The sequence below is a fragment of the Mus musculus genome, chromosome 8 (assembly GCF_000001635.26).
Source record: "Mus musculus strain C57BL/6J chromosome 8, GRCm38.p6 C57BL/6J".
Classification (NCBI taxonomy): domain Eukaryota; kingdom Metazoa; phylum Chordata; class Mammalia; order Rodentia; family Muridae; genus Mus; species Mus musculus.
Genome location: NC_000074.6, coordinates 39,117,889 through 39,133,090, shown reverse-complemented (window position 1 = coordinate 39,133,090; position 15,202 = coordinate 39,117,889). Strand labels below are relative to the sequence as shown.

Sequence of the window (15,202 nt, the reverse complement as noted above, 5' to 3'; positions counted from 1 at the left end):
GATCCTGCTGTGCTGTGAGCACGTGATCCTGCTGTGTTCTATGCATGTGATCCTGCTGTGCTGTGCTGTGGGCATGTGATCCTGCTGTGCTGTGAGCACATGATCCTGTGGTGCTGTGCTGTGAGCATGTGATCCTGCTGTGCTGTGAGCATGTGATCCTGCTATGTTGTATGCATGTGATCCTGCTGTGCTGTGCTGTGAGCACTTGATCCTGCTGTGCTGTGAGCATGTGATCCTGATGTGCTGTTGTCCATGCTTTTTTTTTTTTTTTTTTTTTTTTTTTGAGGAATATCACTGCTGTTTGCAGTAGAAATTATCAAACATCAGGAGAATTTAGTAGAATTCAGCCACAACTGTTTTAACATCACTGATCTGTTAGCTTCACATGAGTACTCCCCAAGAATAAAGTAAGACACCTTTGAAAAATTCACATGTTTTCCAATATGGCTGATATGGGAACCAGGATATATAGTTTGTAATAAATCCTTCCAATGTTCTCTCTAAGCTTAGAGATGTTTATTTCATACATTCTCAATACAATGTTCTACCACTTTTTTTTCTATCTTATTTTCTAGTGGATCTGTTTAGAAGAGGAATAGAACTGTGGCGAATGAGGCTTCAAATCTGTGATTAAGCATACAGATGGACTAGTGTGAGTCCATGTAATAAGATCAAAATACTGCTACTCCAGTATCTCAGGATGGGAATGGAGGGGCCATGCAGTAACCACAGGGGGAGGCCTCAATGAGGCTCATACTCTGCTGCATGGGCAAGAGAGAGAGTCTTAGGAGTTGTACAATTCAATACCAGTCGCAGACTGAAACCCAAAAGGGCAACGGCAATTTTTACCCTGTATGAGCATCTCTTATTCCTTCTCCCACGCATTCTATTCCATCCTGACCTGACATAATAATTAATCTGGTGGTAAAGGGAGCAGGCACTACAACAGACCATGTATGAAAATTGACAGTTCAAGGCAATGTGTTCATATGTATCAATGTGAGATTAAACAGTCTATTACATAGCTCTTTCTATAATTTAGATCAGAGGAAAGAACAGCAGATTAAAAAAATGCCTTGCCCCTCCCAAGAGCAGCATTCAAAAAACATAGCATTTATAGCTATCACCAAGCTTAAGACAATGAGCTCAGTTCTGAGTTTCCTTCCATTCATGAAGAATCATCAGGGGACACTGAAGCCAGGCCAACTCTACACTATCTGCACGCATCTCAATACCTCACGCCAGTAAGTACTCAGAAGCCACTGGCCCTCTGTAACACACAATACTTAATAGCACTGTAAGAAATACAAATCTAGGTTTTAAATATTTCAAATCATATTCTTTGGGGGACATATGTGCTTTTTATATCAGAATTTAGGTGAAACAAGTTCAAGGATTATAAAATAAATTAAAATAGGGAGATGCACACAGTAGCTCTATTTGCTGAATACTTGGTTTAGAATGCCATGACATTAACTATAAAAAGCTAGGTGGCAGGAAACCCCTCCTCAAGCTCTTGTCCATTTCTGACCCACCATTATCTGGGCAGAAGACATTCCCCAGACATTCTGCTCTGCTTGTAGCAACATCCATTACTTCTTTCCTACAATCCTTTAAGATGGAACAGTCCCATCAAAGGATAAAAGTTTACTTGCTTAACCTGAAAACCTGACATCTGACAGGGTTGTAAATCGTACAAAAGCAATAACAGCAAAGTCCTTGGAAAAGGCAATTCTTGCCTTTCCTGGAACAGAGACACCCCCCCCCCCCACCCCATGTGCTCTTAAAAATCAGTAAAAGATGTGAGGGGACTGGACACTAATCAAGTGTCTGTGCACAAAAGATGCTTCAGCAGCAGTGCCCGCTTCTGCACTGGCTTCCCCGAGATCTCTGAGTCTCATGACATAAAAATATATTACTGCCAATAAAAATCTCTCAAGACTGGCCATCTGTGCAGCGAGGATGTTCCAGCAGAGACCAACTGCAGCTGTAGCAGAAATGGGCCAGAGCAGCCCTGACAGAATAACGCCACCTCCCTCTCCTGTACATGGAACTGGCAGAAGGCACCCAAAAGCCATTAAGGAAGAACTGTTTTTAAGTTCATTCTCACATACAGCCAATAAAGAAAAAAAGTAACACAAAATCTTAACTTCATGGAGCAGAGACTGCTTCTTAGGAAAATCTGTGTTTAGGAAGGGCTTTTCTGTTTCCCCTTGGAATGAAACATATCCTAAGAATAAAACAAAACAACAGATACAGCAACATCAACTCACTGCGTCTTTTCCCGACATCCCCTTTGGAAGTTGCTGCTTCATTTAGAAGAACCATCCCCATGGTGATAGCAGCATCTACAGTAGTTGTCAAGGAAACCACAGACAGGTGCGAATAAAATCTGCTATTCTTTTTTCCTGGATCTAAATATAATGTTCCAGAATGGCTAAAGGACAAATGTGAACAGGACGATCAATTCTTTCTATATTGCAATTACCAATCTCTGAGTTTGCCTTAATTTTTCAGACTTTCATAACGCATATGAATTACACAATTTTTAAAAACCAATTACAAAATTCCATTTTCATAAATTACATACAACTTTTAGTTATAGTAACACACATTATTGGCAATTCTAGAATATTAAAATGTATTCATCATGATTCCTTTTTAATTTTTCTCATTTTCATAGCATATCTCTGCATACACATGTAGTTTTTCTTGAATTTCAAAAGTATTAAATTATAGATTCTAAATACCTGGCTCATGTAGCAAGGGCAATCAATTATATAAGTCTTACATGATCAAGCAAGCATATGATAGTACAATCTAACCAATGGAGAAGGACACTGAGCCTGACATTTAAGCATGAACAACAGCCATGCTAGTTGATATCTGTATTCACTATAACTTTTCTAGGTTTGGAGTCACTAAGAGACAGCCTGGGCCCCATCTATGAGGGTGGTGCACATCACAGGCTTACCTCAAGAGAGAAGCCCCACTCTGTGCAGCACAACCCTATGAGTTAGAATCCCAAAAAGAATAAAAATGAAAAAAAGTAATGGAGCTGGCTGAGCCCAGTCCTAATCTCTCTCTGCTTCCCGTAGGCAGATGCAGTGTGAGCACCAGCCTCACATCTTGCTGGCATGGGCCCATGTCATAATGGACTGTATCCCTGTCAAAAAGCAACTTCTTTAAGCTCTTGTCAGACAGTTCATCAAAGCTACAAGAAAAGGACGCCTCTCCTTTACTTAGTATGTGCTTACAACTCATGGGTTTGCTCAGGACACACGCAATGGTGACAAGGGTTATAGTAAAGGGATCACTCAACTTCACCAATCAATCTTCTCATGCCATTAAAACACTTTTAATATTATCTATTCCTAAGATTTTAGAACTCACCAATTCTGGAAATATACAGTATGTATCTGTTCAAATGTCTAATAATTTAAAAATTAGAGTAAAATAAAATAAAAGAATGTTAGCTTAGATTTTCTTCCATTTTCTTAGTTAAGACTTTCTTGTCTTCATTTCTCCTATTGTATATGTGAATACAACACCACCAAGTCTCATGATTCATCCCTAACTAGCAAAAGTGCAAACTGTTCCACTGGGTGGTGTCTAAATAAATGGAGGAAGTCAGATAAAGTTAGGTAGGATATACATTCCCACACTGAGGTAGTTTATATAGAGATATAAAATTTATATAACTTAACTTAGCCAGGTATAGTACTGGTATTTGAGTTTGTGTCAGGACTCATTTCTCAATGTCTGGATACTAATTCCCAACTCTTCACATTATTCATTTATGTTACGATGTCCTCTATACATGATTTTCAAAGATATTCCAGCTATTATAGCATTGAAACTTTTTCTGGAAAAATAAACTAGGAATTAAACCCATCTTTTTTAGCTGCTGATCATTATCAGAGGTGAGTCCCACAGCCCTGTGGAGCGTTGTCTGTCACCCTGAGCAATCATACAGCACATGTTCCTACTAAACTTTTAAGAGAGCCTAGTGTGCAGGCCTGAGGCCCCTGAAGTTTGAACATCACTAGTGTCCTGAGTCACATAGCTTTCGTTTTGTTATGAAAGCTGTTCTGCAGAGCTTATGTGGGAGTAAGTCTACAGTGTACCAATTCATTTTTTTAAAAAAAAATCTTGGATAATCTACCTGTACAAACTCCTCTTAGTCTGTACCTACAGAATACCAATGGTATACAATGGAAAATGAATTAAAACATGTGAGGAAGTAGCTTTCTAGTGTTTCAGCTTCACTCTGTTGTCATTATTCAAAAAAAAAAAACAACAACAACATTTGTTGCAAATGGATATGACTGATGATGATCCTTAAGGGAATTTTATTTCAATTTTAATCTTTTTCTCTAACATTCATTTACATTCATATATAAATTATCAACTATACATTTACATGTACTATTTGATCAAATCTTTATATATGTTAAAAATGTAAAAGTTTTAGAATTATGTATGCACTAAAACTAATACCAATATTAACATTCATTTCACAATTATATTTGATAATTACCTATCTTTAATCTGTCAATAAAATCGAGGGCAAAGTGATACAAAACAAACTCTCCAATTTTAATGAACAAAAAGACATATATAAAAATTTCAGGGTCAAATGATATGTAGACCAAACCACAAATGTAGACTTGTATTTATGAACACACACACAGATATAATCTCAATGGAGAGTGTGCCTTAGTGGTATAAGGGCGTGTAATCTCTTCCATAAAGGGATTCATAACTATTCCTAACATTTTTTACTATAATGTAAAATATAAAGCAACAGCAGGCTTAATATATAGGTGACAAAGGCTTTACCATATCACAAGAATAAGGTCTTCTCAATTCTTTTGTGGCCTATGAGGCATGGTCCACAGTGAGCATGATTATAGTCTGAGACAGTACCAACATTTCTGCAATGATCATGACTGCATTAAAAGTGCCTTCACCTTCGCCTGTACTACTTTCCTTAAAGTGGATGCCTTACTGAGTCACAGCCTGGGTTATTAACCAGTAACTCAGCAAGCAGTAACTCTAGCGACCAACTTTTGTTTATGTTTCATAGGTCTGGAACCCAGTGGGCACATAAATGAAGACAATGAGTCTATCAGCACAAACCATCAATTGTCAACAGTTTGCCGGGAAGAGAACAAATGAGCTCCTCCCTAATCCATAACTGACTGCAACTTACTTATTAACAGAACCAATATCCAAGGACTCCATCTAGAGCACTTAATCTGGACATCAGAATCCATGTTTCCTGGCTAACATTCTTACCTGACTTAGTTATCCCAGGGGTTTCAGATCGACACCCTGTAATACACCCTCAGGCTGCTTATTCTTTCTCACATCACCTCTCCAACCCCTACAGAGAACGAACTGATTTCCCTCTCCCTTTAGCTCTGTGTTAACAAAACTGTAGCAGGATGAAGAATAGCACAGTGACAGTAGCCAATGACACTAGACTCATTCTACCTTCTCTTGGGCATTTAGCCATGTTTTGTATAAAGCATCATCTAATGTTTTACATAAGAAAAGATACTCATACCAATTATTGTAAGCCCAAAATGTCAGTAAACTATTATTGGGAACCAGTTTAAATAGAAAAAATTCAAAATTGATTTCTGAAACTTTTATTAGTTTTAACAAGTATAAATTAATGTTTAAAGTAAAGTACACTGCCCCACCACCTTACCAGTTCTCCCTGGAGCAGGAATACACAGGACTATGAAAGAACGAACTACTGTGAGACTAAAGGGGATGGGGACTTTTAATTGTTGTATGTATTGCTGCCAAGTCTGTCTGGACCACTTCACACTGCTCGTGAAGGGTCTTGCTATGCTAAATCTCAGCCTGATGCCAATGACCCAGGAAATGAAATTCCTGGCATAGGGTGATAGAAGATCTACAACTAGGTTCTTCTCACTTCTCACTATGCATGCCTCATAGCTGAGAAACTTGCCACTTGGAGAAAACCATGGTCATTTTAAATGTGTTCCATTTGTGCCTAGTGAAATTCCAAGTGGAAAAACAAAATCTTACATTTCATGTGTGCCATTGCATCTAGTACAGATAGACAAAAGTGTCATCTTTGCCTACTGTTGATATCAGGTACACATCTGCCCTGCCATTAAGCTCCTGTTTGAGGAAAATATATAAATACACACACTCCCACTCCCACCCCCACAACCACCACTCATACCATGCATACAACCTAGGCAGATAATCAATGCAGCCTAAAATCAACACTTCGACATTAAATAGCTAATAGGAAAAAAAAAGGTATTTAAAATCTGCAGATGATTTAGCATAACAGAAAATATAGTGTGACAGGAAATAATTATATATGAATTAGAAAATTAGTGTAAAAGTTTATATACTTTAAGTGTCTTGAAATTTACTGCCAGAAAAATCATGATTCGTTAATACAAGTCTCTTCTTTACCTTTTCAGTCCCTTGGTATTTAAAGGATACTCAGTACTAGAATGATGTGTGACTCTGCCACAAACTGAGCCTGGCTGCTTCCATGAATGTAGCTCTGTAAAGGAAGAAAATAAACAAAAACTCACAAATGAGGGACAGTAATGACACAAGCACACACACAGCAATGGCTCTACCAGAGTTCCTTTTAAAGACACTGGACAGCATTGACTGTCACACAAGTAGCTTTAGTGTTTATTGTTTAGTGGGAGTGGGTGAGTTGGGGAGCAGGGCCTGGCTGGGGGAGGGTATAGGGGACTTTCGGGACAGCATTTGAAATGTAAATGAAGAAAATATCTAATAAAAATTGTCTCAAAACAAACAAACAAACAAATAGATAGATAAATAAAATTGTTAAAATTAACCCACAAATTTTTCAGTCACTCTTTACCACATTACCAACATTTGGAATAGAGTTTACCTTAAAAAGCACACGTCACAATCCAAAAAGCACTCTCTTACAATCCCTTACGAAAGTTGGTGGTTTCTGCAGTGACCTTACATTCAGCATACAATACAACAACAGACATCATTATTACCTTCTCATATATATGTCGCTGTACTCTGCTCGACACGCCATTCCAATTCCCTCCCTGGTCCTCTCTACCCCCTATTGCTCCTGCCCCCAAATACTTATCCTTTCTAGAAAGTTGTTTAATGGTCCTTGTATGATTCCTCATTTTTATATCATATATAGTACATGATTGTATCATGTGAGCTCTAAGAGGTCACCCAGTTTATTTTGTTCAATCTCATTTCGAGACAACGAATGCAGCAGAGTTCCCTGTGTGCTAATGAGGAACAGGCTTAGGAACCAGTTATTCCTTCCTGTTGTTATTCCACAATTAGCTACAAATAAATTCAGTATTCTCTCATCAATCAAATCACGGGCCCAACTAGATGCTTCTGAAGGTCTTTCTGAAGAAACATCTGTATTTTGTCATCAGTGTTAGTCTTGGTCCTCTGTATTATTGTTTATGCACACGATGTGCTATGGGTGGAGGGATGATGTCAGGGACACCTGTCAAAGTCAGAGCACAGCTCTGTGGAGTCATTTCTTTCCTCCCACATTTGCTTGGGGTTCAGGGTTTAAACCCAGCTCACTAGACATTATATATCATCCTGATCTGCATCATCTTTGTTTCTCTGTCTCACTATAAGTACTTCACAGCACAAAGGCCTCCTCTGTAGGTGTGCTGCTATGTGCAGATGCACTCTTTAAGCACAGTCTCAGGAAAGTCCCTCTATATTCTCATTCATATACTTATTATAAAACTGCTAACCATGTAGCCCCGGATCCTCACAAACACATGAAAGTGGTGAAATTATTATTAGAAAAAAATAAACAGCAAAGCAAATAAAATACTAAAAAGTACACTTGACATGTTTGGCTACAGTTAAAGCAGATGGTTTTATTCTTTTAAGAATAACAATTATATCCACAACAGTATAGTCCTAGCTACTATTTATGGTTTGCTCATGCTGTCTGAAGCACTTAAGCATTCCACATGAAGCATGCAGAGAAACTTCAAGAGCCCTATAATATTAGAACATTGGTTTATTACAGCCACTTTATAGATGAGAGATGAAGAAGTTTTCACAAGCTTTGGGAATTAAACTTTGGTCTTTGTGATTCAAAACTTGGGCTTTTATTTGTTATAGTATGCTGTTATTTTCTAAATATGTGATAAGAATGTAGAATTTACTATTTTAATCTTTACATAGCAAATAAAATACTTACCTGTCATCTCACTATGATCAACTGGAATTTAGGAATTTCATTCTTTGCTCCACATTGTACAACTAGTAATTTTCTACATATAACCAACAAAGAGTAAAATAGTTTTTGTAAATAGCCCTTACTTCTCATTCAGATAAGTATCATTGAAACTTAAAGGAATTAAAGTGAGTATACAACTGCTTAAAATACCTGAGTATATCAATTTAGAATATGCACAAGCTTATGTAACAATTGCACAGCACTCTGCCTAGTTTAGAAATAAAATGGAGAGACATTCAGGCATTTTTTTCAGTGAACGGTAAAAGCGTTCCTGCTTGTTCTAAGCTATGGAATCCTCTTAAATAGAGCTTCTGTCAGGGTCACCACTGCGCTCCCACCAGCAAACCCTCAAACGCATCACCTTGGAGAAGGACGCATTTCCCAAACTTGCTTCACTTCATCCCTTTCTAAACTTCATCCCTTTCTAAACCCTCTCCCTTGTGGTGATCCCGTTACTTCCCTAGATCCTCAGGGTTCATAGCAGTCCCTGTGGCCAATGTTCAGCTACCTCCAAACTCTGGGGTGCCTCAGAGATCCATAGGTTTAGGCAACACTTCTGTACCAAGGCATTCTCACCCAACCTAATCATTTAGTTAGTAAATCTGAGTGTGCAGCTCTCACATTTGCACTCCAACTGATGGACCACCATAGGTCTACTTGGCCCAGTTATCATGAATAGAGTCAGCCCTTGGCAGGCTGGAACCTACAAACTTTCCCTACACTTTCCTTTATGCTCCAGAAAGTGCAGTTTCTCTTACCGCAGGGAACAGCACCTTGATGTATTCAGTCTAAACCCTTGAAATCGTCCTTTTGTCCTTTTTCTCTTTCTCTCCTCTCTCCCATGCATCCAGTCATCAGAAAATACCACGGGCTCCACTTTTAAAGTCATCCCCAATTCAGTGTTTGTCAGTACTTACAGGAGGAACTGGCAAAGGTGCCCAAGGAATAAAGCCCAACATTTCCTCTCAGTCAAGTAATTGTCACCTCTTGCCCAGAATATGGCAAAGAAGCCTTCATTTCCTTTGCCTCTACCCTATCAGTCAACTTGTCAGTCAAGTTAATCCTGTTTAAAGCACATGCGATCCTATCATTACCTTGCTCAGAATCCTCCAATGCTTTCCAAGATGTGTGCAAGAAACATCTAACCACAGAATGCACTGACTGTTCCTGTCACTGTATGGAAAGCTTCTATTTAACGTTATTTGTATGTACAACCAGAGGGGGGAAAGTAAAGAAAAACAAGCAAACAAAAACACAACAAAGCCCATGTGCTTGGGCCCTAGGGTAATCAACGCCCATAATGGATGTGTAGCATCTGTGGCGTCACACAACGTTCTGAATCTGTAACTCACTATGTACCTTGCCATAAACAAGTCAACTAAACGCCATCATCTCAACTTTAGGAAGAGATTAGAATCTTCCTTAGTAGACTGCCATGAATTTAAGTACAAGAATGCTGTACTGAGTTATTAATACAGTCTCTGTCTCTATAGCAATAGGGAGAGAGGAGAAGCAGGGCAAAGAATGAAAGGAAGATATCAAGTTTAGGCCACACAACTGGATAAGTCAAGGTGCTGTTCTCCGAGCTAAGAGAAATTCTGGAATATAAAGAGCTCATTCTGGAATATAAACAAAAAATACTCAAGCAGACACCGCTCAAGTAGCTTCTACCTTGTAAACATTAAATAGCATGTTTAAGTTACTTACAATTAATCAAACAAACCACACTACAAAGAAAGAAAGAGGAAAGAGGAATAGGAATCCTACAGATTTCTCCAGAAACCTCACCTGGCATCTTTCGTCTACAGATGTGCTTCATTACAACTGCAATCCGGTTAAACTACCATGCACAGGGTGGAAAGATTTCTATTTAACTGATGCATGCACTTGCAAACATAAAAAGAAAGAATATTGTCATGATTCTATTAAAGCTAACACAAGGTTACATATCTTCTCAGGTTAAAGAGAGAAATAAAAGTAGCTAATTGTAATTTATCCTGAAATATATAGTTACCTTAGGTTTATAAAGGTAATGACTTTGAATATCTTTATAAAAAAGTCTAATACATTTGCTATTGCACATAATTTCCCAGACACAGAAATTCTGGCCCTGCAGTATAATATAAATGTTGTTCACTTAGTGAGTATACTGACTACTTCAAAGAACATGCAACAAAATTTAAAAAAACAGGTCATACACATCATCCTCTCAGTGTTACACTATCAGGGTTTAAGCAAGCCCTGGGCTTACTCAGAATAAAAATCCATCAGCTTTAAGTCTGCCAAGCAAAATATAAAAATACATATGAGATTACACTATTTTCTTAACTTGAAATTATTTATTCCCTCTTAGTCATAGGATCAAATGGAAAAACTATTGTCCACTGGCTTATGTATATTAGACATGTAAGAACAGACCATTGTGTCTTGGTTATATTGTTTTCACCATGAAAAAATATCCTTTCAAGTTTACTCAAGCCTTTTCTAATAAGTTGATATCACCTGTGCAGATAAAAGATAAGCATAACTACTGTCTTAGGGGCCTCAATAGAAACTGCTTTAGTTAAACAAATTTAGGAATGAAGTTGAATATTTTCTTGAAGAAGAACCAAAATCATTGTGGAAAAAAAAATGTATCCTGGCATCTACTTCCTTTCCTAAAAATCTTTACTAGGAAAAGAAAAATCTGTTTAAATCAGTTTCTAGGTATGTGATTTTTATTTTTTCACTTGTATGCATGTATTTTATGTTTAAAGACCTCTGGAATACCAAGGGAAAACCAAAGCCTGGTAGGGACCACTTGGCTATAAGCTTAGTGCTCAGGCTAACACAGAAGACAGCTTAAGACTAATCTGGATTACAGTACCTCAGAAACCAAGCCACTGTCAGCGTCAAATGATAGAAATAGATAATGTTAGGTTTGACTCGAGTAACAGTTTCTCTTATTTCAAGGTCAGAAAGCACAGAATATCTTTGCTCCTTCCCTCTCTCCCTTCCTCCTTTTGGCTCTCTGAGGCAGGGCCTCACACATGCCAGGATAGCAAGCCTTGAATCACTTCACTATGCAGAGGAGATGGTGACCTTGAACTCCTGATCCTCGTGTTTGCATCCCACTTGCTAGGACTGCAGGTTCCTACTATTGTGCCTGGCTTGTTCCTTCCTTTACTTTAAAAATAGCTTGGCAAAATGAGCCAAGAGCTGGTCAAACTCTAGAAAAATGCTGGTGGCACTCATTCCCACCCTCTTCATAAACAGTCTAATCTTAGAATTTTCAGTACACTGTATATGTCATTTCTCTCTTCATCTTTGGAGGCATCATGTGACGTGCTCCAATGACTCCCTTTCCTGTGCCTTCCTGTATTTACCACCTCCCTACATAAGGGCAACTTAGACTTGACATCTAGACTCAAAAGCTAAGAATATCAGCTATCTAGCATGTGATTTCAAGCTCTCTTTGTCAGTATAGAAATTATTATGATAACCCCCCCAAAGAAACAAAAGAAGGGAAGGAATGAAAAAGTAATTTTTCAAGAACATAAAAAAGTAACAAAATATACTTGTGTATTTTCTCTGACAACACACCCAAGATGTCAGCTCCAGTTGCATGAATATGGGAAAACAGATTGCCTTCTGGAATTTAATATTAAAGGTATTGGAAATCCATTTTGGTTGCTCAAGAGTTTCTACTAGGAGTACCACAGAATTGCTGACCACATAGCCTATATAAAATGAAAGATTATGTTTATGATGGGCCTTAGGGTTTGTTCAGATTGTCAAGTCAAATGAACAAACAAACAAATCACCTATGGACCTGGGTGGGAGTCCTACAAGCTGGAGACTGAAAAGTTCAAGATAAAGGTACCAGTAGGATTGTCATGTAATTGTCTCTTGCTTTGGTTTCAAAATAGCCATCTCCACACTACATCACTCTCATATCAATTCCTTGATGAACTGTCAGGTATATGTGTGTTTTGCGGGTGGGGATGGCCATCTTTCTGCTCACAGAGCTACCATAAAGGTCCTTTCTTTATGACCTTCTCATCTCTACTTCCTGAAAACACAATTTCTAAATATAGCCAACTGGGGGCTGTTGTTTATAAGTCAACTTACAAACTTGTGTTAAGAGAATAATTTAGGGTGTTCCATGTGCTAATTTCACTTCAAGACAGTATTCCCCATCACCATATAGTAGATATATAGTTTCACACTCTGGTCCTAAAATTCTTTTGTGTACCAAGTTATACAGAATAAGAGAAATAATATTTTTTTTCATTTTTAGTTTCTCAGAATATTTACTTAAGGTCAAGAATATATGTTCTGTAAAGACCTGACAGACAAGACTGCACATTATTACAAACTTTAAAGGTAGCTGAGAACATCGCACTGTGTGTTCCTGCCTAAGGCAGAACCAACTGAGCCTTTAGAACAAAGCATGTAAACACATTAAACAAGTGTGAAAGCAGAGAGAGAAGAGGAGGAATAGGATGAAGGCACACAAGCAGGCAGGGCCGAGGACACATCCTGGGCCACCAAGATCACTATGTAAAAAGAGCTGCAATCCCTCACTGGTGCTCTAGTAAAAGGCTCCCTTATCTCTACTCACTTCTGGTCCTATCCTTGGAGCCTTCTTTGCATTCCTCAAATCACACCAACTTCTCTAGGCAGGATTAGTTTTTATAGGCAGCAACACTGCACAGCAGATAAGCTGTAGATAATAAAATGGCTAGGTCAAGTCCTTCTGGGTTTGTTTAAAAGAAGAGGAACAAATAGGTATTATCTTCTTTCAGTGTTTGATTTCCCTAGTGGTTGATTATACCTTGTGCTTGAACTTTCTATGCATTTCATTAAATAATTGGCTCAAACTAAAAAAAGACAGAAACTATTCAGGAAACCTATGATTAACTTCAATTATTTGCCACCGGAAGTACATTGTAGCTGCAAGCTGTTAGTAATAACCATGAATCTGTTGTTACCTAAAAATGTAGTGGCACTTTTCTTCCAAGCTGAACTCCTTACAAGACCCACAGTGGAATGTTAAAACACTTAGCTGGTTTATGCATAACTCCCAAAGGGTTCTGTAATTGTGATACTATACTTGATGACTAAAAAGGCTGGTCACACATCTTAAGCAAGTATTTCTCAGAAGAAGTTTTGGATATATGTACATTAAATAGACCTGACTTTCTTTTAAAACAATATCTAAAAATAGAGAAACAATAACAACAACAAAAGAAAAACTACAGGTTTTTATTCACAAAGCAAAATCTAAGAAACAGGTGATAGTGTGGCAGAATTTGCATTCATTTTGTTGGATGATTTCTGTCCTGTTGCTGTAGCTAAGACCATATATTTTAGAAACTCAGAAGAAACATTTTACTAATATGTCCTTTAACACAATAGAAGAATTGTCATTGCAAATGAAGGAATTTAAGATTAACAGAGTAATGGCTATAAATTAAACAAAATCAACAGTAGGAAACTCTCTGACACTAACCAGGGAGGAAATATTGGGGTTTTTATTGCTGTGATGAAACATCATGACCAAAAAGCAAGTTGGGCAGAAAGGGCTTATTCAGTTTACACTTCCATTTTACCATTCATTATTGAAGGAAGTCAGTTAGGAACTTAAGCAGAGCAGGAACCTGGAGGCAGGAGCTGATGAAGTCATGGAAGGGTGTTGCTTGCAGGCTTGCTCAGCCTGCTTTTTACAGAACCCAGGACCACCTGCCCAAGGATAGCACCACCCACAATGGGCTGGGCCTACAGAGTGAAAATGACAGGGAGTCAGTAACCAAGCCTACTATGGGTGGATCCCACAGGCAGACTAGGAGCTCTTCATAGAAGACTTAAAGGAATTCAGAGTCAGCTAAGCTCTTGTCCCAGGTCAGGCAGTCTAATTCTGGTCCCTCTACATAAATGTGCTGGCCCTTAATATGGAAGTAAAGTATTATCACTCCTTATAACTTTACCTGAACCACAGAACCAAACTAGTGGTACATGTGAGTAAAAGGAAAGGAAAATCAAACAACAAAGAAACCGAACTGGAGAGGTTTTAAGCAGAGTGAACCTCGAACAGCAGGAAGCCTGCCTCTCCTGAGACAGGCAATAAAGACAGCAGGGCTAGAAAACTGAGGAGAACATAAAGCACCCTGGGCTGAAGGTGCTGGGGACAGCTGGAGAAATGCGCTATCTTTGAAGAATTGCTTCTCCCCTTTGAACAAAACAGGAGGCAGAACCCTGTGAAGCCTCTGTCTACAGATGAGAGATGAGAGAAAGAAGGCATAGTCAGAGTAAGAACATTTCAAGTGTAAAGCGCAGGTTGAAAGGTGACTCTCTGAGTCACCTTCAAAAGAGACTCAACAAAAACATTGTTGGTAACACTTTCCTATAAGTACAGATACCATTTTATTCAGTAACAAAAGAAAATTTGAAATGATCCACATACTTTTATACCATTTTCTCTCCTTACTCATGTAATTAAAACAAAACAAATAAAATTGGCTTCTTATATTCCTTTGCATTCCAACATCTAACTAAATAGCTAATGGTGTGAAATCCTGTGACTATGTAATCAATAACATAAACGCTCTTATAGCTTTGTCACATCAGGTATTTATGGCAAATATAATTAATTAGATTTGGAGTTAATATTTATTATGGAAAATAAGCAACTACAGGAATTTCTGGTTGATTCCAGAGGAACCCAGTGTCTAGTAAGAAATCTACCACTGAACCAAATTCCTAAACTTCTATCTCCCTTTTCATATGTAGCTATAAATATAGATGGCTGCCATATTCTCAGTACTTATTACACAGTGTTTCGATAATGTTCTCTCTATGGGCACAAGCATGTGACTAGTGAATAACGCTTGGGTGGGAAGGCAAGTTATTTCTTGACAGTAAATCTTTTGTAGTAAC

The 15,202-nt window shown here is 38.1% G+C and overlaps 1 protein-coding gene across 9 annotated transcripts in view; it reads right to left on the bottom strand.

Moving 5' to 3' along the window:
- Tusc3 (tumor suppressor candidate 3) overlaps positions 1-15,202 on the bottom strand; it is a 161,700-nt gene that overhangs the window by 33,960 nt on the left and 112,538 nt on the right. For all 9 annotated transcript variants that reach the window (XM_017313024.2, XM_017313026.2, XM_017313027.2 and 6 more), the window contains 2 exons: positions 6,499-6,562; positions 2,274-2,348 (listed from right to left, as the gene is read on the bottom strand). In XM_017313024.2, the coding sequence (XP_017168513.1) occupies positions 2,274-2,348; positions 6,499-6,562 (139 nt within the window). The remainder of the gene's footprint in view (positions 1-2,273; positions 2,349-6,498; positions 6,563-15,202) is intronic.